The following is a 23,083-nucleotide window of genomic DNA, read 5'->3' as shown; positions in this document are numbered from 1 at the left end:
TAATTATAGAAGGGGGCCATTGCCCCGCGCTGAGACCCCGAGGCCGTCTGTCTACGTGCCTGATGGGAGGTGAAGGGGTCCTCACTCTCGCTGTCCGAGTCTTCGTACTCCTCTGAATCACTGCGGGCGTTCCAGGGAGAAGCAGACGGAGAAGAAGGTCATTTCGTTTTGTGATTGCTTGTTAGGTACAACTTCATTGGTCACGTTTGGGTTCTGCTCCTATGGCAGGGTGAATATATATATACTGCTCAAAAAAATAAAGGGAACACTTGAACAACACAATGTAACTCCAAGTCAATCACACTTCTGTGAAATCAGTGTCCACTCAGGAAGCAACACAGATTCATTTTGACTTGTTTTAAGGACATTACATCAAAGTTGGATCAGCCTGGAGTTTGTTTTTACGCTTTAATTTTGAGTGTGATTCCTAATCCAGACCCCCATGGGTTGATACAATTGATTTCCATTGATCATTTTTGTGTGATTTTGTTGTGAGCACATTCAACTGTGTAAAGAGCAAAGTATTTCATAAGAATATTTCATTCATTTAGATCTAGGATGTGTTTTTTAAGTGTTCCCTTTATTTTTTTGAGCAGTGTATATATGTATATACACACACACACAATACACATATATATTTATGTGTGTACATATGGTCAGCAGGGATCTCAGATGTTTCGCTCCTTAACCTGAACACCTTGCCTGAGTGAGGCAGCAAAGACTGACTAGCCTTCACCTGCAGAAGGGTTCTAACTGCGGGCTCTATTCTAGCACAGCCATTATGACCATAAAAATAAATACAGGACTGTCTCAGAAAACTAGAATATTGTGATAAAGTTCTTTATCTTCTGTAATGCAATTACGAAAACAAAAATGTCATACATTCTGGATTCATTACAAATCAGGTGAAATATTGCAAGCCTTTTATTATTTTAATATTGCTAATTATGGCTTACATCTTCAGAAAACTCAAAAATCCTAACCTGAAAATATTAGAATATCATGAAAAAGTAATTTTTGTTTATTTAAGATTTTTGAATTTTCTTAAGGTGTAAGCCATAATATTTCAGTTGATATGTGATGAATCCAGAATGTATGACATTTTCGTTTTTGTAATTGCATTACAGAGGATAAAGGACTCTATCACAATAGTCTAATTTTCTGAGACAGTCCTGTATACGTATATTTTCACGTATGTGTGTTTCTGCATATATACAAATGTATATGTCAGTATGCACACATATATGTACAAAAAAATAACCCATACACACACATACAAACACATTCTACATACGTATACGTATTTATAAATACGTATAAATACACACATATACATGTAGACACACAAACATACACATGTGTAAGGATATGTGTATGTTTGTGAACATAAACCCATATATATACTGTATATATATTCACACACATGATCTAAACATGCTCAAAAATAGCTGTCCTATTAAAAAGATATACACATCCATACTCACTGTATGGATGTGTATGCATACAGAACATATATAAACACACACACTTGCGCGGGCCTCACCTGGGGAAGCTCCTCCAGGCGCCAGGCAGGGAGCAGAGGATGGCAGTGAAGGCCAGGGCGGAGAGGAAGGAGTAAAGGGAGAGGTAGAGGAGCCCCTCCATCCCGTCGTAGCACAGGCCCTTCAGCGAGTCGATGTAGTCCTGGCGTGAGGGGAGGGCGTAGGGGGCGGAGTCAGACCAGGAACCAAGGGGGCGGGGCCACGTAGCGCCGCGTTTAAAATGTTCACCTTATTGAGCCCTCTGCAGTTGAGGAGGGCCACCAGCTGATGGAAGTTCCCCTCCGTGGAGTTGAGGATCTGCTGGACCTCCCTGAGAGATTTCTGCGTCCGAGAGAAAAATCAATTGGGTCGGCGGGGTTCGCGGAGAAGGGGGCCGATCAAAATCGCGGGGGAAAACCCCGGCCGCTCACCTCGGCTTTGGGGAACTGCGGCAGAGCGTTCCTCTCCAAGCTGGACAGGTGTGTGTGGATGTTGGACAGCGCCCTCTGGGACTGGGTCAACAGCTGAAGTCCACAAGAGTAAGGCGGAGGGGGGGTTAGGACACCAGCCGGAGTGGCGTTACCATGACACCGATTGTGTTGTAATCCAGGAGGGAAGTTCAGATGAATATCTCCATCCGGGATCCCGACAGGGGTGTATAGAACCCCGGCGACCTGCCTCCCGGCGGCGTTAGGTGCTATGTGTGTGTGTGTGTGTGTGCAATTACCTGCTGGAAGGGGCTGTTCATGCGGCGGCCGCAGGTCAAGTAATAATCCAACACGTCTGAAACACGAGGGGGAGGATATGGAAACATTCAGGCGCCACTCTTAACTTTTATATATAATACATACATATATTTGTGTGTGTGTATGTATACATATGTGTGTGTATGTACATATATGTGTCAGTGTGTACAAATATATGCATATATGTATATACACACATAATATATGCATATATATATGTGTGTGTGTGTTTGTATGTATATATAAGTGTATGTGTGTTTATATATATATACACTGCTCAAAAAAATAAAGGGAACACTTAAAAAACACATCCTAGATCTAAATGAATGAAATATTCTTAAGAAATACTTTGCTCTTTACACAGTTGAATGTGCTGACAACAAAATCACACAAAAATGATCAATGGAAATCAATTGTATCAACCCATGAAGGTCTGATTAGGAATCACACTCAAAATTAAAGTGTAAAAACAAACTCCAGGCTGATCCAACTTTGATGTAATGTCCTTAAAACAAGTTAAAAATGAATCTGTGTTGCTTCCTGAGTGGACACTATGATTTCACAGAAGTGTGATTGACTTGGAGTTACATTGTGTTGTTCAAGTGTTCCCTTTATTTTTTTGAGCAGTATATATGTGTGTGTGTGTGTTTATATGTATATATAAGTGTATGTGTTTATATATACATATATATACTGTATAGATAGATAGATAGGGTGAGGTACCTGAGCTGGTGCCGGTGTTGAAGTTGGTGGAGTTGAGGATGAAGGTGTTTGGATCAGAGCAGAAATCGCTGAGAGCCTGCCGGAGGGGAGAAGGGGGAAGGAAAAGGGAGGGGGGGGGAGAAAGAGGGGGGGGGGTCACGGGGAAAAGTAAGTCGACACACTGAGCGACTGACACACTTTCCTGGCCAGGCGGCGGCAGATATCGACCAGATGTCCACACACTTCTGGCTGTCGCCCAGGGAAGCCTACAATACTCCTTCCTCCCGATCGGATTGCTTCCATTTTCTGTCTGGAACTGCAACCGTAACCCTTTTTGTCGTCCACTGATTCCTTATCTGTGCCCGAGCCAATCACGGCTGGCGGCATGGCGAGAGGCGGGGTTTAACCATGACGGTCACCTGTCAATCACATTTTGGAGACAGCCAACCATTGAACCTCATGGACCATTAGGGTCTTCAATGAAAACCTCAATGGTTCACGACCCTGCTGACTGCTTTTGGACTGAGGGGTGGAAGATAGGGAACCTGGAGAACCCACGCAAGAGAACATGGAGAGAACCCAGGCAGGAACCAGGAGAACATGGAGAACCCGGGCAAAACAACGTTCAAGATCTCAGTGGTCACCAGAATCCTCAGCCCATGACCACCAACACCAGCACTAGGGGGCGTGAGAGCCTCACAAAGGCCCGTGGGTCCAAAGCCGGGCCCTTTGTGTGTGTGTGTGTGTGTGTGTGTGTGTGTGTGTGTGTGTGTGTTGCCGGCAAGCAGACAGAGCGCCTCTGTGTGGACCAGCGGGGCCCCGGGACGTCTCCAGGCAGCGCCACTTCACACAATACGTGCGGCAGCGCAGAAAAACAAGGTTGCCGTGCCGACGAGGGTGACAGGCAGACGGGCGGTTGCAGGGGGGGGGGGGGGGGGGGTCCACTTCACACACCGAACCCAAACACACACTCTCTCTGTTTGGGGAGCACGAGAGGGTAGAGGATGTTCTTGAGAACCTTGGATTTCCTCATCACAAGACAAGTCGGGATGCAAAACAAACTCACAAAATGGCGTCCGCCACCAGACTAAAACTACAAAAATGGAGTCCGCTTGAGTTCGCCGACTTCCCCTATCTCTTCCTCCCCTCTCATCTTCGCTGAAAGCACTTCTTCTCATCTTCCTTCTATCTTCATCTTCAGAAGCCAAACGCCCACACACACAGACACACAAATATGCACAAACACACTTTCCTGCACACACACACACACACACGCATTGAATCTTTAATCTGGGACCCATTTTTCCTGGCTTCCTGGGCTTCTGCCATGATGGCAGCCTTCCCTCGGAGGCCCGGCTTCTTCTCAGCTAAATGCGACGGGGGCGCAGAAATCTCATACATTATACACACTCACACACACACACACACACACACATTTATATGTATATCCACTCACCACCACGGTGGCCGTCTCCAGACCCAGAGAGCCCCAGCTGAGGAAGAGGGCCAGCCACGCCAACACCGTCATCCTGGTTGGGGGGCGGGGCAGAGTTGGGGACATGCTAATGTTGTATGGTTTGTGTGTAAATATACAGGTGTGTGTGCAGGTGTGTGTGCTCACAGAATGAGCAGCCAGCGCGCCTGCTTCGCCAGCCCCAGCAGGATGAACAGGCAGACGATGAGGTCGAGCAGCAGCAGCAGGACGTACGACAGCCACCTATGACACACACACACACACACACAATGTCACTTTCTCTGGTCTCGGAAATAATTTTATCTTTGTTGATGTAATGTGACCCTTCAGCCAGATGGTGGCGCTAATCTGCGATTCTGAATTTGAAGGCCTTTGCATGCTGTCGGCGAATCAGTGAGCATTTCAAAGGGGAACACCAATGCTGGAAAAGTAAGCTAACCAGATGAGGATGTGAAGCTAATGGCTAAAGCTAACAGCTAAAACTAACAGCTAATGATGGCATGCTGTCTGTTGTGCTGTAGTCGGGTCAGATGGAAAACGTCCGAAAGAAGGAAAAAAAAGGAAAAACAAGGAAAAACAAGCTAACCAGAGGGAGGAAGCGAATCTAACAGCTACTGGCTTGCAGCTAGTACCAAACTGGGCTGTTGTTGTCAGTGAGCAGGCAGTGAGCACCCCTATAAAGCACCCCTATAAAGGTTCATATCTAAGCTTCTGGACATTTTAAAACATCAACAGCCTCATCCCCAAAATACCTGGACGGGCTGCAGCTCCGAACACACGGGTCAGACAGCGAAGGAGGAAGCTAACAGCTAATGGCTAGCAGCTTACAACGGTACACTGTCTATTGTTTTGGTTGCTTACAGTGAACTGGTCTGTAAAATATCATATCCTAGCTTCTTGATGTGTGAGGGACTATCCCCCCGAAGATACCAGGGTGGGTTGCAGGTACGATGGAAAACGTTGGAGTTAGCAGCATTGCTAATCAAGCTGCGGCGCCACTTTCTCCAGTGGATCGAGAACGCCCGGGTAGGAACAGCTCCTGGTTTCAAAGTATCACAGAGGAGTACAAGTGGCGGAAAAATAAGCTAACTGGAGGTGGACGCAAAACTAACACCTAATGGGTAGCGGCTAACTGCTAATTGTGCTGTTATTATCAGTGACCAGGTTGCTAAAAAGACTCGTATCGAAGCTTCTTGATATATGAGGGACTGAAGTCCACATGAAAACATCACCAGCCCCGAAATCATCCAAATACGCTAACGCACGGGTCAGCCAGAAGCAAAGCGAATGTCAAGCTGTTAGCTAGCCGCTAACTACGCCACTGTCCGGTAAGATCATTCATATCCAAGCTTCTTGATATCCGAGAGTCTCTGGATGTGGAAAAAGCAACAACAAGATTTTGTGGCAGAAAAAAGAAGCACCTGGACGACAACACCGACGGATAATAAAGAGAAGTCAAATAAAGTTACACAACCTGTAATCCTCGTTCACCATCAGGGTGTTGGCGGCCCAGCCCGGCGCGAAGGGGCCCGGCATGAGGCCGCCGCCGGGCGCTGCTGTCGGGGCCACAGACGGCGGTACCGGCGTCAGGGGGATGATGGAGGCACCGCTGACGCCGCTGTCGTTGCCGGGCCCGGCGTCAAAGCCGGCGCGGGCCAGGGAGACAGAGGACAGGAGGCTGACCACGTTCTCGGACAGCCTCCGGCAGTTGCGCGTTGACACCAGGAAGGGTTTGCTGCCCACGAAGAGCTCCTCCATGCTGGTCAGCGGACCGGAGATGGACAGCTGCAGCCCGCTGATGGTGTCCGAGATCTTGGCGGTGGAGGAGAAATCAGAAAAAGACTGCTGCTTAATGTATAATATAGGCAAACATAGTAATAATAATAATAATAATAATGATAATAATAATAATAATAATAATGACAATAACGATAACAACAATAATAATAATAATAATATAATAACAATAATAATAGTAATAATAATAATAATGATAACAACAACAACAACAATAATAATATAATAATAACAATGATAATAATGATAATAATAATAATAATAAGTGGTCGGATTAAGGATCTGTAATCATTGCAACTGACTTATTTTTCCCTTTTTTTTTTTTTTTTTAAATCAACAACTTCTCGACCCCCACCCCTGCTCTGAGCTGTCCCTGATGTCACCTCCCCCGGGTGCTTTCGAAGCACCAGGTATACAGATAATCCCATGTTCCGCCGCCGGATTAAAATAGGGATTATCTTATTCTACAGCTGGACGGAGATTCCCGACTTTCTGGACGGGCCAAACTCGGCTCTGTTCAAATTCGTTCTCGTAATGTCAGGACTGCGTTTCGATTTAATGCCATGAATTGACCCACATGGTTATGAAAACTGTATCATAACTCTTTTATAGGCTTTCAGTCCAATATAACATTATTTTTATCATTGAGATCATGATTCCATTTAAGTCCAGTAATATAAATACTAACTAGTAATTATCCTAATATTATGACTTCATTTCAATTAAACTTTCGTGCCATCAAGTTTCATGATATGAAATAAAAAAAAAAGTCTTATTAAGGGAAAACGAATACGATGGAGTAAAAGAGTATCGCGCTTTATCAATCCCATAATATTACAAAAAACATGGTTTCCAACGATTCATTGCACCGGGTGTTTAAAACATGTTGTATTCACACAACAGGAGGGATTTTAGCCACGGCGACGAATTTAAAGAGTTGGCCTTTGAGCCGTCCGCCATGTTGGCGAGTTTCATAACTTTTATGATGTGCACGCGTGTGTGTGTGTGTGTGTGTGTGTGTGTGTGTGTGTGTGAGGGGGGCAATTAGCAACCTGACACACAAACCCCTGGCTGCCCAGAGGTGGTGCTGATGGGATGGGTTGGATCAATCAAACAGACATTTGCACTGTTTTCATTCACTCTCACTCACACACACATATGCACGCACGCACGCACACACACACACACACACACACCGTCAAGCAGGGCAGATTTCCTGTGTGACATTTCGCTTGCGGAGAGCCGCACTCACCAGCAAATCGATGGAAGCCAGCGTGTAATTGGCTGTGAGGAGAGACGAGGTCAACTGATACATCCCATCATTAGCCTCGCTGTTGCCATAGAAACCGATGCCTATGGCAACGCTGCAAAAAAAGAGAGAAAAAAACAGGGAGGGGGGGCCAGAGAGAGAGTGAGAGAGAGGAAAAAACAGGAGCGGTGGATGTAATGTTTAATTCAGTGTGTGTGTGTACATTTTAAAAGAGAGACAGGGAGGAGGCCACGCACGTGCATGTGCGCGCACCCGCCATGCAGCGGGAGGGGGAAGGATTAAACGGATGGCAGGAGGAGGAGGAGGAGAGAAGAAGGAGAAGAAGAAGAAGAAGAGCTCCCGAGATGGGAGTTAAGCCTGGGTTGGGAATGTTAAACACAGGCGGCGTGTTTACACACCGGCCCCGTTACTCAAATATTCAGATTAAGGCCCGGGCCAGATGTTTGCGTCAAATCCCCCCTACGGACGCCGGAGGAATGGTACAACCCAATCTCGGGCAAAGTATGTGACCCAGATTAGAAAGCAAAGTGTATGTGTGTGTGTGTGTGTGTGTGTGTGTGTGTCGGGGGGGGGGGGGGGTGTATCCGAGTGTGTGTGTGCTCTGCATTTCAAGCGCGGATGTGAACGTCCATCTCATGCGGCGGCGTTTTAAACGGTTTATTTATTTATTTCTTGACTTGGACTTGTGACCCCGGAGGCCGCCATCTGCGGGGAGGAGCATCTGCTAGGGGGCGGATAACGAATGAATAAATAAATAAAATAAATAAATAAAATAAATAAATAAAAACAGCCAGACTTGTTTTTTTTTTTTTTTTCCCTAATCGGTTGGAGCTCGTCCACCACGTCTCCATAAGGGGGAGGCACGGCATCAGCACGTTTGAAATCAGATCCCCGGGAACACGGTGTCCCGCGTTACACCGTTAACCCCGTTTAACGCCCCCCGGTGGAGGGTGGAGGGTGGGGTGATCGCTGACATTTTTTTTTTTTTTTTTTCGCTCTTTAAAAAAAAAAAAATCATATAAAAAAAAAAAAAAATACAAAAAAATCCCTGGAAAAAAAACAGGGAAAAATTCCTATTGAAATAAAAAAAATGTCCAATTTGTCCATTTCATCATATCTGAAATGATTAAAATTTTAAAAACATTTTTTGCCAACGTATCGTCGATTTTAAATTAAATGATCAGATTTTTTTCAATCATGAGGCGTATAATTAACGTTTATTAATATGTAATAAGGTCCTATTGGTTAGTATAAGATGTTTACTTAAACTATTAGTCCCCAACCCCCAGTTCCCGGACTGGCACCAGTCCACGGATCAGTTGGTACCGGTCCAGAAAGAAAATATTTCTTGGTACAAATTATAGTTTTTTTCATTCGACCTTGTTTTGAAAAAATCTTATCTTAAAAAAACCTCTGTTTCCGTCTTCATCTCCGCTTTATTGTAATTGCCTGATATAAAGTGTAATTGATGTATCGGATTAAATATTGTGAACTGACAAAAAAAAAATTCTTTGAACTTCCGCACCTCTAACTGGTCTGCGGAAACATTTTTATGCATAAAAATGTTCCCTGGTCCAAAAAAGGTTGGGGACCGCTGACCTAATGTAACGTCATTTAATAATTCTTATTTGTCACTGTAAGATATTTATTCCCATAGTTAGTATAATATTTGTTGTCATAAGTTGTTTATTACCATGATTAACATCATATTCGTTATTATCGTCGCAATTAGTCAAATTTGCTATTATACACTGTTTGTTACCACATTAAGTCATATTTGTACAGCAAGTTTTAGATTTCAAGCCATTAATCAACAACTACTATTGATTTTAAAAACATTTCTTACTACTTTTGTGGCTTAATCTGTAATATTTTAGCCATTATTGTATCATTTTGAGTACAACAGGCTCTATCATTAATTACTGTGCAGTAATTAACAGTTGAGTGATTATTATGGTGTTATTAGACCCTTTAATATTAAAAATAAGCCATTAACTAAGAATATTTCTCAAATGAAGTACAAAACATGGTGGAGGTTTGCTCTGTCCGTGTGTCGAGGGCTTGACAACACGTATTAATGCTTAATAACACATAATAAGTGTTCCCTCGATGGGACTTAATTACTAATTAAATGCACTTTTGTTACAAATACCGCCCTGCTTTCTCCTTTTTTTTATTTTCTTTAATATATATTCATATTTTTTTTCAATTTTTCTTAAAGACCCACCCAAACTTCCGCACCCTCAGACCTGGCTCCCGTTTACACCATTTGCATTTCGGGGCGAACCAATCACAAGGCGAACGTTACATCTCACTGCAAATTGGTCGCCATGGCAACCGAGCGTCCCCCGAGGAGGCCGTCGACGACGCGGAGGTTCTCGACTGGGAGTCTTACGACGAATTAAGTAAAACAACATGTCAATCGAGCACTACCGGGGTATCTGCTCGCTTGCGTTGCCACGACAATCGAGTCGGCGTCCTCTCACCAGCACAGTGTGACCGCCGCCACCGCCACCCACGTGACGCAGCAGATGCCCCGCCCCTTCTTCCCGCTGTAACCGTGGCCCGTGCTGCCGTCCTCGTCCTCCTCTTCCTCCTCGGAGCCCTCGCTCCGGTCGCCACGGTGACAGCAGCAGTAGTGTATAAGGAAGGAGAGGACCACCAGCAGGGAGACGACGAGGGCGATGGCCGACAGACTGGACAGCACCAGCAGGGTCTGCGGACGGGAGGGGGGGGGGGGGTTAATAAATAAAAATCACATTTAAATCCAATGGACCACCCCGCCCCCTTGCAGGTAATCATAATTTACGGTAACCAAGCCCATATACATCCCATGGATGCTACCTACCCACTGGTGGTTTTAAAGGAACCATCAAAACTATGTGTCCATGATGGTAAAAAAAAAAAAAAAAAAAAAAAAAAAGCTTGGTGGGGGAGGGGGGGTGAATTTAAATGAAAAAAAATATAATAATTAATAATACATCCCATCCACATGGGGGCAGTGTAACAAAAGAGTGATAATAAAAAAAGATAAACACAACTTCCAGTCGCACCCCCGCCTCCTTTTGGAACAGTCCAAATATAAAAATCTAACATGTCGATCATAAAAAATAACTATTTTTTTATAGTCTTAAAATATATAAAAGAGGTCATGACATGATGACTTCTGGGTAATTTTATTTTTAAAAAAAAGTCGGGAGGGGTATCGGAAAATATCAACATCGCGTCATGTTCCCTCTTAAAATGGAACGTCCCGCCTCTTGGAACAAACCACAGGGAGGCACCCCCCCCCCCCCCCCCCCCTACCGCTTTCATAATCAAATCAATTAATTCATTATCTTTTTTCCCCCCAACGCTTCCTGCCTATTAAATTGAGTTTAACTGACCTCTTGGACCAGTAATTAATATGTAATTAAAGATGTCATTAAAAATCAATCCCACTGCCGTAGGGCCGCCGCTGTTTAAACAGTTTCCCGGTTTGAACAGTGGTACGTTCCAGACGTGGCTCCGAGGGCCTACAGCACCTCCTCCGGGGAGGGGAAGCTAATGTTTCTAGCGCGGATAAGCCGAGTCACAAAGTCAACGTTACTGACGTTTGTTTTGTTTTTTTTTTTCCCCCCCTCCGCCACACGGACGGTATTATCTCTGCTCCATCTGCCTGTCTGTCTGTCACTCCCTCGCTCCTCTACCTTCCCTCCATCCATCCATCCATCCATCTCACCTCCTGTTCTCTGACGCCCCTCCTCCTCCTCTACCCCCATCTCTCCCCTGCTTTCTTTCTATCCATCCACACCACTGAATCTCTATTAATAATCTGTGACCTACTTAAATACATTCAGCTCTGCTCTCTCTCTCTTTCTCTCTCCTCTCCTCTTTCCCCCACTCTCTTTCTCTCTCTCTCTGTCGGACTTCTCTTCTGCAAACCTCCTCGTTCCCCCTCTCCTCCCCTCTCGGAGCACTTTCCGTCTCTTTTGTCTTTTCTTTTCTGCCGGATAATTTGTGCGCCCCCTCCTTCCTCATCCTCCACTTCCCTCTTTGTATCACCAAGTCACAAGCGCACGAGTCGTGCGAGGCGCAGCTAGATGCGGCATTAGTGCAACAAGAGAAGGAGGAAGTACTCGAGAGGAGAGTCGTGTCGGAGGTGTCCTATCTCGGGTTCTCCCTGCGCCGTCAGATCCGAGCGTGCGCGCCCATGCACATCACAACAAGCTGTAACGCGGAGGGTGGGGGGTAAAGCTCCTGCGCGCAGCTCTGATAACTACTGAGTTATTACATGATCGTTAAGCGTCTAACGCCGGGCGATAAAACGGAACAGAGAGGATTTGTTCTGGCGCTGTTCCGGATGGGGGGGCGAGGAACCCGGAGAACCGGGTTCTCTATTTATCTCCGGCTTTACAGCCTGATGGAGCAAATTGCCCTCCGCTAAGTGCGGAGCGTGCATTAATGAGCGGCGGCAGAAGAAGAGGAGGAGGAGGTGGGTGACGAGTTGGATCGTTTCCCGCTGCAGCCGAGTGACCTCTTAAGGGGGCGGGTTAATGCGCGGGAATGCTGTTTCCTGGTGGAAAGGCCTTTACGTCGGGTTCTGTTACCTGCTGGTACTCCCAGCTGTCGGGGACGAAAACGTTGCCCCGCATCTGCATGGCGAGGTCCAGCCGGGGGAGGGCGTGGCACATCCGCACCCACAGCGAGGGGGTATAGCTGGGCACCGTTGTCATGGCGGCCATTTTTTTTTTTCTTCTTCTTCTTCTTCTTATTTTAAATCAAAACAGCCTCCGGCGTCGCCGCCTCCGCCCTGCAGATGGAGGGAAAAAGAGGTGTGAGAGGGGAAAGGGTGATCCACCCGCCGGGGTCAAACTGTCAGATACAGACACTATAAACAAACTCCAGGGGGCGCCAGTGAGCGCAAAACAATTTGCATGAAGAGTTAATTTTTTTCATATTTTAATAATAATAATAATAATTATTATTATTATAATAATAAGGCGGGAATCCGAACTGGAATTTTGGCGCCCGAAGAGATTGCTCGACCTTTTTGCCAATTGTCATTGTTTGCTCAATTGTCACCCATCAAAATGATCGCGATCACTCAACTTTAAATATTGTTTTTCAAAATAATCCCATTTAAGTTTAATTTCATTTTGTCATTTCAGTGCTTTTATTCGGTAATCTGCCTTTGCCCTTCTTTTTTTTTTAATTCGTCATACACCCCAAGCTTGAGTGGCAAGTTTGGGAGACGGACGTCAGAACGGCGACCAACCATAATCAATGACGTTATCGGAAACCAATCGCTTCCTATTGATCGCGGCTCCTGGATTTTATTCTGTCAAAACAGCAACCACAGCAGACTTTTTTGTGTTATCCCATTGGGATTTGTTGACCCCATCCGAGCTACTCCACTCATGCACAGCTTGCTTACCAATTACAGATCACTACTTTGGTGCTAAAAAGGATTAAATCTGTGTTAAAAAAAAAAAATATTCAGTACAAGTCCAGGTGTTAAATTCAGTAGAGATATGAAGTTTCCTACCATTCCAAGCAGCACAACAGAAATAAATAATAAGCGCATTTAGATGGCGATAAAAGCGAGTAAAATTGTCATTTCCCATTTTCGACGCCTCCAGATTAGGTGATAAAATCCACCGTGCAGATGATGCGTAGTGCAAACGTGGAGCCTGGAAACACGCCGGAGGATATTTACAGTGTTTGTCTGGACATGTTTATTTATTTTACAGGATGTAATCTGATTTTTTTTTTTCTAGAATTGAGTGTTCTGACGATTTCGCATCGAGACGAAAGCTAGACTTTGGCCACCCGCACCCTCCCGGTTGTGCACAATCCATCTTTCTCTCTATGCTCTCGTCTCAAGTGGTTGTTACTATGTAATAACACAGATATTACATGTTTATAAACGCAGGAGACTAGACAATAACACTCACTCCACCTCTGTAAACCATCCCGCCAAGAGATGGGAGAAAGGGATGGGGAGAGGGTAAACACACACAAAAAAAAAAGGAAAATCCAGTTTAGACACACACACACACACTCGCAGCGGGATCCCGGTTCCGGAGAGCGAGCGATGGGACCGAAGGCTGAGCCGCCGTCTGGTCGCCTCCTGATACCGGCGGCGTGGATTAAAACCGCAGGAGGGGGGTTTTGCCAGAAGAACGAGCGGGTCTTTCTTTCTGTCTGTCTTTTCTTTTCTTTTTTCTCCCATTACGACAGAAGCGACACAGAGGACTTTTTGAAGACGGCACGACGCCGCGGCTGGGGGCGACGTGTCCGCCGCATCTGAGCCCCCACCCCCATCACCACCACCACCCTGCCATGGACGCGGACCATTTATCGCAGCCTTTATCGATTATCCATTCATCGCGACACAGACGTGTCGTTGTGTCGGAAAGACTTTTCACCATTAAATCAAATAAAAGGGGCCTCCCCGAGAGGAGTTACGCGTTCAGACAGGGGTTGGGGGGGTCAAAGCCCATTACAATAAGACCGTTCACCCTAATGGTCACAGAAAGGCCCTGGATGTCACGCCTTCATTATGGCTCAGTAGTGATAATAATAATAATAAAAGCAAAATTAGTAAATCTCCCCATTGTGGGACGATTCAAGGCACATTCCATTCTAGAAAATAACCAATAATAATAATAATAATAATAATAATGATAAAATTTCCTCCATTGTGGGACAACTAAAGCCACATTCTGTTATTTTCAAAATGATAACAACAGTCATAATAAATAAAATGTCCCTACGATGGGACGAGGCACTTCTATTGTGATAATAATACTTAAGTAATAATAATGATAATAATAATTCCACATTGTGGGACGACTGAAGGCAGAGTGTATGTTATGTAATGATAATAATAATAGTAAATAAAATTTCTCCACTATGGGATGATTAAAGGTGCATTCTATTTTAATAAAAATAATATATTAATCATAATAAATAATAAGAATAAGAATTCTCCATTGTAGGGCCATTAAAGGCACTATTTATTTTATTCTACAATAGTAACAATTCATAAAATGTCCCCATTATGGGGCACTTAAGGGCATATTTCATCTATGCCAATTATAGCAACAACAACAACAATAATAATAATAATGATAATAATAATAATAATAAAGTATAAAAAAATCTCCATTGTGGGACAATTAAAGACTATTCTACGCTATTCTAATAAAATAATAAATCTCGCGAGAACATCCCCTGTGGTGTGGGCGTGTTTTCGTATTCCCGCGTGACCAGGTGTTCGCCCGGCCGAACGGAAACCGGAAGCAGTTTTCTTCTTCCCTTCTTTTTTTTTTTTTTTTTTAACACATGCAGCCATTTAAACAGAATCGTCGAACAATAGAACATTTACAATTAAATTTGAAAATATAATAAATATAAAACGAAGCGTATTATCGATCACTTCCTTCATGATCACCGATTTTGGTAGCGCGAGGAGATCTAGGTCAAAGTTCACGTGATGAGGCGCTGATGGAGATGCTGGAGAGAGTGGAGGAGGATGGGGGGGTTAGGGTGTGTGTGTGTGTGTGTGTGTGTGTGTGTGTGTGTGTGTGTGTGTGTGTGTGTGTGTGTGTGTGTGTGTGTGTTTTGGGGGGGGGTCCCGGCAATCTGGGGCAGTTACTCAGCAGTTGTCACGGATCGCGCGTCTCCCGCGTGGAAGCGCCAGCTCGTTATCGCGACGTTGCGTAACTGAGTGTGAATAAATGTGAATTTTGCGCTCGATCGGATGCGTGGGGGGGGGGGGGGGTCGTGGCGGCGATCCACGAGAATCATCGGGGAAAGAACGCGGGGACACCACGATGTGTCAATGCATGACCCCCTCCTTCACACACACACACACACGTCCATTCCTGGACTGGAACCCACTCGTCAAGAGGTGTGTGTATGTGTATCTGTATGTGTGTGTGTGTGTGCGCGCGTAAACGCTTGGTTTACCTCCCCTCCCAGGATCGATTTGACCCTCCACACACACACACACACCGGTGTGAGTGACCGGATGTGAGGCTCCACGCGCAACGTGACAGGTGGACGCTTGCAAAACCCTTCGACGCGACTGACCTCGCAGTGTGTGTGTGTGTGTGTGTGTGTGTGTGTTTATGTGCACGCGGGATGCAAATGCATGGACAGGTGGAAATGGAAGGGGGCAATTATGGGATGCAATCGACGCGTCACGGCACCTGTCAATCATCTACATCTGTTTTGAATCCCCCCCAAACCTCCCACGCCGCGGCGACGGACCCAGGGGATGGAGTGGGAGCATCTTCCTTACCTCTCACGGACTCGTCGGTCGGTCGTTCGGTCGGCACCCCCTCCTCCTCCTCCTCCTCCTCCTCTTCCTCTCCTCCTCCTCCTCTTCTTCTTCCTCCCTCCGGATCGCTCCGCTCCTCCGGTGCTCCCTGCGATATCCCTACCCGCTCAGAGGCGCCTGACGCCGGCCATCAACGCCGCTCCACGCCCCGGCGGAGAACATGGTGCTGGCTGGGTTGGAGGTGGTGGAGATGGTGGTGGTGGTAGTGGGTGGTGGAGGGAGACGAAGAAAAAAAAAAAAAAAAAAAAAAAGAAAGAAAAAAAAAAAAGTCAAAATACTGAGGAGGGCGGGAGGGATGGTGATGGTGGAGGAGGAGGGGGGGTGAGGATGGAGGAAGGTAGGAAGGAAGGAAAGGAAGGAAGGAAGGAAAAAGGAAGGGAGGGAGCCCAAAAACAAAAAGGAGCCAATAATTCTGGAAGTTATTGAAATATTCAAAAGCCGATAATAGTGTGGTTGTCTGCTGACAGTGGAGGTGCTTGTGTTGATGGATGGGGAGAGGAGCGCTCGGCGAGCGAGAGAGAAAGAGAGAGAGAGAGAGATAGAGAGAGAGAAAGAGAGAGGGATTAGGATTGAGGAGACACCCCCGGGGGGGGAGGTGGGGGTCTTCATCGGTGCATCGTAGCCTCCTTCACAGCTTCAACGCGACACGATGTTGCCCGAAGATAATTAATCTGTTAGTGGGGGGGGGGTTAACAGTGCGTGTGCGTGCACGCATGCATATGTATATGTATGTGCGTGTCGGTTTTGGAATTCCAAAATCAATGCGCGTGACCCGCATGCACACCCGGATTAGAGAATACCTTTAAAAAATGTGTGATGTGCAAACAGGACGACTTATATTGAGTATTTGTTTTTTTGATGGGTGAGGGGGGGGGGGGGGGGTCGGATGCAAGGAGCAGCATGCCGGGGTGAGGGGGGGGGGGGGAGTGGGTTCCCAGGGAGTGATGCTGGGGGGGGGGTGGAGTGAACAATGAATAGAGGTAAAGGGGGGGTGGACGGATTTGCAGGCGAGAGCGGTCCTCCTTCACCGTGGACACTCGGTGACGGCGTGACGTGAGCCGGGGGGGGGGGGGGGGGGACGCCGTGGGGTCCATCTCTCCCGCCGCTATGGAGGGAGAGGGGGGGGGGGTTACAAAAAAAAAAGTACGGTGTTTGTGTCTTGTTGCAGAAAGGGGGCAGAGGAGGGAGGGAGGGGGCTGGTTTTTCTGTGTCACTGAAAGGAGAGTGGGGGAAGGGAGATAATGTGAGCGAGGGAGCAAACAGTAGCAGAGCATACTCACTGACTCATACAGCCTATGTACAGTGTTTCCGTGTATGTGTGTGTGTGTGTGTGCAAGAGAGAGGGAGAGATGGAGGATGGGATGGGGGGTGGAAGAGAAGACAGAAAATTATATTATGTATGCAAGAGTTGCTCAGGGAGTGTTTACGCAGCCTCCGTACTGAGGAATGTTAGAGTGCAGCTACAGGAATCCAGGCCACACATCCATCCATCCATCCCTTCAATCCTAACCAAAGTCCATTTCTCCCTCTGTCCGTCCATTCGTCCGTGCATCCCTCCATCCATAAAACACAGCCACTCTGAGGATTTCAAACAACCCATTCAATGTTTAATGAGTGAGTGTTGTAGGATTTTTCTTTCCCCGACTCTATCACTCTTTACCAGAAGGTTCCTACAGATTTTCCTATGTTCAAGACTCCGAGCGAAGACCTCAAGACCACCTTCTTAATTGCAAGCTTTTTATTCCAAGTCTCTTTTGGAGCACGGAGCAGACAGCAATGGTGCGAAAAACTTTTCCGGCTTAAAAAAAGGAAACGAAAAAGGAGGCACAAAGGTAGCAGAAGAGTGGGGGGGGGGTCATTCCTGTGAAGTTGTAAAATATTAAAAAAAAAACAAAAAACTAAATAATGTTTGATGAATGGTCCTATGCCTCTTCTTCAGTGGTCCCCTAGGCCCGATCCCTGGACTGGTTCCAGTGTGCAAAGAAAGTCTTTCTTGGTGCAGATTAGAGTTTTTTTCATGAGACATTCCAGATTTTATTTTGAAAAACAACTGGTTCCCTTCTTCGCCTTATTGCCACACTTCATATGGTAATTGATATGGTATAAAGTCTTATCATATTCAGACTAAATACTGTGAACTCACAAAAGTTTATTATTTGAACCCCTGTGCCTCTAACTGGTCCGCAGAAACATTTTGACGCATAAAATTGGTCCCGTTACAAAAAAGGTTGGCGGTAGCTGATCTATGACATCTATGACATCTAAGACAGAGTTAATCGTTGTCTCTATATAACGTGCCAATGAGTGAATACTTATATGTCTATATATGACATATGTATGAGTGAATAGTTGTCATACAATGTAATATATTTCTATATGTGACAATGAATGCCTGTACAATACCTATATGAGAAAGTGAATAGCTGCTGATATGACATGAAAGAGAGAATGGTTGTGTGTCTATGTAACAGAGATGGGTAATGGTTGTGTCTCTGAACGCTGCCTTTATGAGAGTGAATGGTTGTATATTTCTGCACGAAATGGGCGAGTGGGCAAAAGCATATGATTTAATTTTATGTATTTTTTTTTCTGACTGACTCTTTTTTTTTTTTCTTTTTGGATTGAATTCACGTGCTTCGTTGCTGGGTAAAAAAGGAAATTAAAAAAGGCAAAATGTCACAATGATCAGAAGGGCTCGGCCCGGTGCGAGATTCAGAGTCAGTGGAGATTCACGGAGCACGTGGTGTCATAGAACCCGTCCACCAGCTCTGTGCCCACGCTGCACAGGTGCAGGGTGTTCACGGGGAGCCGCCCGAAGTTCAACCCCCACCCCGGCTTCAGTCCCCACGGCTTATCAAAGATGCGCTCCCCCTCGCGGTCCTCTACCTTAGCCAGCGTGAGGTGGTAGCGTGGGTTGTACGAGTGCTTGTGGAGCCAGCCCTTGGCCCTGAAGGCCTCCTGCAGGCCGCCATTGAGCTGCTGCAGCTGCAGCTGGGGCTGCGGGCTCAGGTACAGCACCTTGCCGTCGAAGGTTTTCAGCTTCACAGGGAAGGTCACCGCCAACGGCGGGTTTTTGTTCCAGCGGGCGAAGCGGCGGAGGATCTCGACGGCGTCCGCCAGCTCGGCGGGTCCCGGCAGATTGAGGAGGCAGAGCGTGACGTGGAGAGTGGACGGCAGTTGCCAGTGTGGTGCAGAGGAGGGGAGGATAGCAGTGACCTCCTCCCGTAGCTGCTGGAAAGCTCTGAGGACGGTGGGGGTGTTGGCCCGGAACATGATGAAATGCGTGGGGCGTTTCCCGCGCCGCCCGTCACCCTGCGCCTCATCTGCTTGCTGCGGAGGCAGCGAGGGTTCCGGGCTGAGATGCAGCGCTGCCATGTCACTCTGAGAAACAAATAAAAACTTCAAGGCAGGAGGAGGAGTTGCGACAGAGGCGGCGCTGTCCGGCACATGCACTCACCAAGACATTCTCGCCATCTCCCACGCTTTCTGTCGCGGCGTTCCCCGGCCCCTCCTCCTCCTTCTGCGGGCCGGTCTCGGCCTCGGCTCGGTCGGTGAAGGCCTGCGGACTGGAATCACAGCAAACACTTGAGATGCTCTGAGTTGCCGTTTTCCTCCTTCTCCTGCACTGAATGACCTTTAGCCCCTGGCTCTCTCGTCAATAATCTGGGTCACATGTGTGTATATGCATATGTGACATATGTCCAATTTCCCATAGGAGGAACATTTTGCACCCCTAACGCGTTCCATCCCATTTTGGGGAAATCACGTCACATCACGACCTCCTGCATGGCTTCTTGGGATACAGACCTGTCGACAGAGCGTGTTCCCTGCGAGTTCCCGCCTGGTGGTGGAGCTTCTCGCCCATCCGGATCCCTCTGCTGCTGCTCTTCTGCCTCGGCGCCCTCGGCCCCGACACATTCCGGTTGGGCTTCTTGGTGAACAAAACCGTGTTTTATTGGTCCGGAGAACATTGTCCCCTCAGCTTGGGTGACAGCTTGACACCGGCGGCAAAGTGCTCACCGTCCGCTTCCTCCTCCCTGCCAAATGGAGGCGCCAGAGATTGCCCAGTGGAGCCAAACACCCTGTCCGTCCTGCTGCCGCGGTCCCAAACGCAGCGCCCGCCATAAGAGAAGTACTGGATCCGGTGCCGGGGCAAGGCCAGCTCGACGCCATAGTCGCACTCGCTCGGGTCCAGGTCCCAGTTGAAGTCGTTGAAAGGGCGCTCCATCACGCCGAGGAAGCGGTCCACATACCCAACGATGAACCTGTCTGCGTCTGCCGACTGGTCCCACAGGATCCGGGAGATGACGTCGTCCGCCGTGCGCATGCGAGGCTTCTTGTTTACATCTGCGTGCGTGAGGGACGGGATATACAAATGCATGGACAGAGTCGAGCAGGGGGGGGAACTTGACTGACCTGGTTCCTCATCATCTTTTGGCTTCATGGCTTTGCTCCTGGGTCCCTTCTTGGTCTTCTTCTTGTGTTTGACGCCCTCATCCTCCTTGTCATCCCGGTCCAGAGGAGCCGCCCCTGGCTGATCCTCTGACAGGCTGCCGGGGGAAAAAGAAACAGAGTAGCAGCAGTTAGGACAAAAATTAAAAAACAAGGTGGGAAAATTGGGCAAAAAAGTAACACCGGTAATTCAATAGATGGGCTTCAGTGAAGCTAATTGATGTCATATGTAAATAACAAAATTAAAACTGTTACCTTCATAGGACATAGGTTGCAGGCACAAATATATATATATGTTTTGGTTTTTTTTTATTTAAGGGACATTTTGCTTTCATGGTTATATTATTAATGTGAACATTAACTACAGAGTGAAAAAAGTTCTTGGTTCGGTTCTGCGTGGGTTCCTCCCACAGTCCAAAAACAAGCAGGAGGTTCACTGTAGACCCTAAATTGCCCAGATATGTGAATGAGCGAGTGAATGATTGTATTTCATATATGAAGTGAACAAATCAGTGCCTCGGTCCACGATATAAATTTTTATCCAAGCGTGACACGTTCCTCTCCAACGCAGAATCTGATGATTGATTACGAATTGAAAAATGCAACAAATAAAAACAGATCTTGAAATCCATACCTGCTAATGTGATTCTAAATGGAAAATTCTCATTTGTTTTTTCCCTTTCTCTTTCTCACCTGTGAGACAAACGACACCTGTCGCCGAAATGACACTTCCCCATCCTGAAAAAGGAACACACACCATCCTCGCCGGGCCTCTGTCTCTCTGAGGATGACAAGAGAGTCAGGCTGAGCATAAAATATGTTGGGAAATAACAATCAACTGACTTAAAGTCACAACTGATACCTGAAGCAGGTCAACCTTTACTGTAGGTCATCAAGTTATCTATACTACGAGCAAGATGTTAGTCTGAACACGATTATTGTAACTTCCCCTTTCTGTGGTAAGCAGACCACTGGGTGGCAGTGAAGGGAAACATTGGGGTATCTGTGTGTGTGTGTGATGGGGGGGGGTGGGGGTGTCATTCGCATGACGTGAGGCTGCCCGAAAAAGATGACGACATTAGCAGTATCAGCTGCCAGGGTTGAAGGGATCAGCCGTGAGGTCGCTACAGGTTTCGCCTCAAAGCCAAGTAGAATATGACTTTCGGGAAACAGACTTAGGATTCCAAACATTTCAGGAGTCACCAGGGAGGCTTCAGACCCGACTCATGCCTCCCTGGCGACTCCTGATTTCCCCAGAATCCAGAGGATCATGACCCTACAAGGTAACAACACCCTCATGCTGCAACAAGGGGGAAAACATGGTGAAAAATGTCTTTTACTTGTTGTTGTTGTTGTTGTGAGGTTCGAAGGAACTAGACAACACAGCCTGGTGATTACATCACACCAGAGACGCACGATTTAAGGGACAAACTGAACCAGGGTGCATCTGATCTGGTCAAATCAGATGGCAAAACAGAGCAGAGGGAAAAAAAATAAAAAATAAGGGGTGTTTGGGATCAAGTGAACCAAAAAATGGCAGATGCTTTCATTTAGCCAAAATAATTTGACATGCCAAATACAGATTACACACATGAAACAGTACTTCACTGGTGCGTAGAATAATATGGATCATGTCCATATGTTCCCCTTGTTCATATTTTTCCATTTTTGGTGTCCCCTTTGTTGCAGGAAATCTGCAATTTTCCTTTTGTGTGGCTAATGTGGGATTATCTAATCTTAAAAATGAGCAGGTTGAGGATTGGGCACAGTAATCTCGGCGGAACACCAGGCACGGGAAACAAGGCAGGGCTTTGTCATCCTTATCCCAATGAGGGGGAAAAAAAAGTCTTATAACGCCAAGCGCATCACTCAAGGTAGCAGAAAAGGTGGAGGAATCGGGGGGACGAGACAAGGGTGTAATTCGCACCGTCTTGCAGTTTTATATGAATTATTTGAACAAATAAATGAAGGTCACCAGGAAGTGAATGTTGTCATGACATTCACCTGCCTTACCTACCATCAGCCTGTTGCATACCCACCCACAAAAATGCAACTTAAATGGGAATTTAACAAAGTGATAACAAAAAATGAACGCAGTTATAATTCAGCATCATTTTTATTTCACGCCATATTCTACAGCTAGATAGATAGATAGATAGATAGATAGATAGTTAGTTAGTTAGTTAGTCAGGGTTGTTTATCAGGCATTAGCTGCTAGCAGCTAATCGGAAACGGTGAAACGGACTACGAAACGTTTACCCGTTCTGTCTTCAGTTGTCTCTGGACCGGTTGTCACCTCCCGCCCGACGCGCCTCTGGTCCCCCGTTGAGTCTGGGGACACCTCTGGGCCCTCCGAAGCCATGGCTTTTTACACTTTAAGAGATAATAATAATAATAATAACGTATTGACAGTTGAACCACCGACACCTGTGACAACAAACCGAGCAGCTGTAACGGAGGCGGGGGAGGAGGCTCGGAATTGAGTGCTCAAGGCGAAAGTTAGTTTTTGGTTAAACTTTAAAAAATGTATACTAAATCGTTAATATATCATTATACAACGCATATTAATTCTGAGATATTCACGATAGATTTCATACTAAGAGAAGGAGCGCACGTTTTTTTTTTTTTGCTTTATTACCTTCGACCTCCAAACGGTGATGTCGATGGGGATTGTGGGTAATGAAGTTCTGACACGTCTTTCGTCCAAAAAGACCCATTGGGGACGCGACAAGCAACGTTTGGTGTAAAAGGTGACTCTGCTGTCGATATATTCATTTTTCCGTCGTATAAATA

General features: G+C 46.4%; 2 protein-coding genes across 8 annotated transcripts in view; both read right to left on the bottom strand.

The window, feature by feature from the left end:
* ttyh1 (tweety family member 1) overlaps positions 1-16,489 on the bottom strand; it is a 20,883-nt gene extending 4,394 nt beyond the window's left edge. Inside the window, exons 1-13 of one of the 4 annotated variants that reach the window (XM_086155624.1) lie at positions 15,800-16,489; positions 12,099-12,301; positions 9,996-10,225; positions 7,492-7,603; positions 5,917-6,254; positions 4,590-4,685; positions 4,425-4,497; positions 2,990-3,065; positions 2,248-2,303; positions 1,952-2,044; positions 1,770-1,862; positions 1,544-1,683; positions 1-120 (exon numbers count right to left, since the gene is read on the bottom strand). The exon at positions 1-120 is cut by the window's left edge and continues 48 nt beyond it. In XM_086155624.1, coding sequence (XP_086011750.1) covers positions 1-120; positions 1,544-1,683; positions 1,770-1,862; positions 1,952-2,044; positions 2,248-2,303; positions 2,990-3,065; positions 4,425-4,497; positions 4,590-4,685; positions 5,917-6,254; positions 7,492-7,603; positions 9,996-10,225; positions 12,099-12,233 — 1,562 coding nt within the window. In that variant the 5' untranslated portion in view covers positions 12,234-12,301; positions 15,800-16,489. The remainder of the gene's footprint in view (positions 121-1,543; positions 1,684-1,769; positions 1,863-1,951; positions 2,045-2,247; positions 2,304-2,989; positions 3,066-4,424; positions 4,498-4,589; positions 4,686-5,916; positions 6,255-7,491; positions 7,604-9,995; positions 10,226-12,098; positions 12,302-15,799) is intronic. The other 3 variants (XM_086155623.1, XM_086155625.1, XM_086155626.1) reach the window with 3 other exon arrangements.
* Positions 16,490-18,391: 1,902 nt separating this feature from the next.
* On the bottom strand, positions 18,392-23,061 carry leng9 (leukocyte receptor cluster (LRC) member 9). 4 transcript variants are annotated; one of them, XM_086155633.1, is made up of 7 exons: positions 22,929-23,061; positions 22,550-22,663; positions 20,984-21,071; positions 19,859-20,388; positions 19,646-19,769; positions 19,296-19,404; positions 18,392-19,219 (listed from the first exon to the last, which is right to left on the bottom strand). In XM_086155633.1, the coding sequence occupies exons 2-7, from the start codon at positions 22,650-22,652 to the stop codon at positions 18,557-18,559; spliced, it is 1,617 nt and encodes a 538-aa protein (XP_086011759.1). In that variant the 5' UTR covers positions 22,653-22,663; positions 22,929-23,061; the 3' UTR covers positions 18,392-18,556. The 4 variants fall into 4 exon arrangements, with proteins under 4 accessions (XP_086011759.1, XP_086011761.1, XP_086011757.1 ...); XM_086155635.1 differs by lacking the exon at positions 22,929-23,061 and having other exon boundaries at positions 19,859-20,185; positions 20,255-20,388; positions 22,550-22,898; XM_086155631.1 differs by lacking the exon at positions 22,929-23,061 and having other exon boundaries at positions 22,550-22,898.
* Between the last annotated feature and the right edge of the window lie 22 nt (positions 23,062-23,083).

This window comes from Fistularia commersonii, chromosome 11 (assembly GCF_037954325.1).
Source record: "Fistularia commersonii isolate RoL2024-O1a breed Wild chromosome 11, RoL_Fcom_v1.0, whole genome shotgun sequence".
In the NCBI taxonomy this organism is placed as follows: Eukaryota; Metazoa; Chordata; class Actinopteri; order Syngnathiformes; family Fistulariidae; genus Fistularia; species Fistularia commersonii.
The sequence above is the reverse complement of the archived record's forward strand: the minus strand, read 5'-3'. Positions and strand labels throughout refer to the sequence as shown.

Excerpts from the sequence above, each read along its gene's own strand:
- leng9 (XM_086155633.1), bottom strand. The coding sequence starts at position 22,652 with ATGGCTTCGGAGGGCCCAGAGGTGTCCCCAGACTCAACGGGGGACCAG. Across the intron at positions 21,072-22,549 it reads GACAACTGAAGACAGAACGG|AGAGACAGAGGCCCGGCGAG; the intron begins GTAAACGTTTCG and ends TGTCATCCTCAG. Across the intron at positions 19,220-19,295 it reads GAGATGGCGAGAATGTCTTG|AGTGACATGGCAGCGCTGCA; the intron begins GTGAGTGCATGT and ends TTTGTTTCTCAG.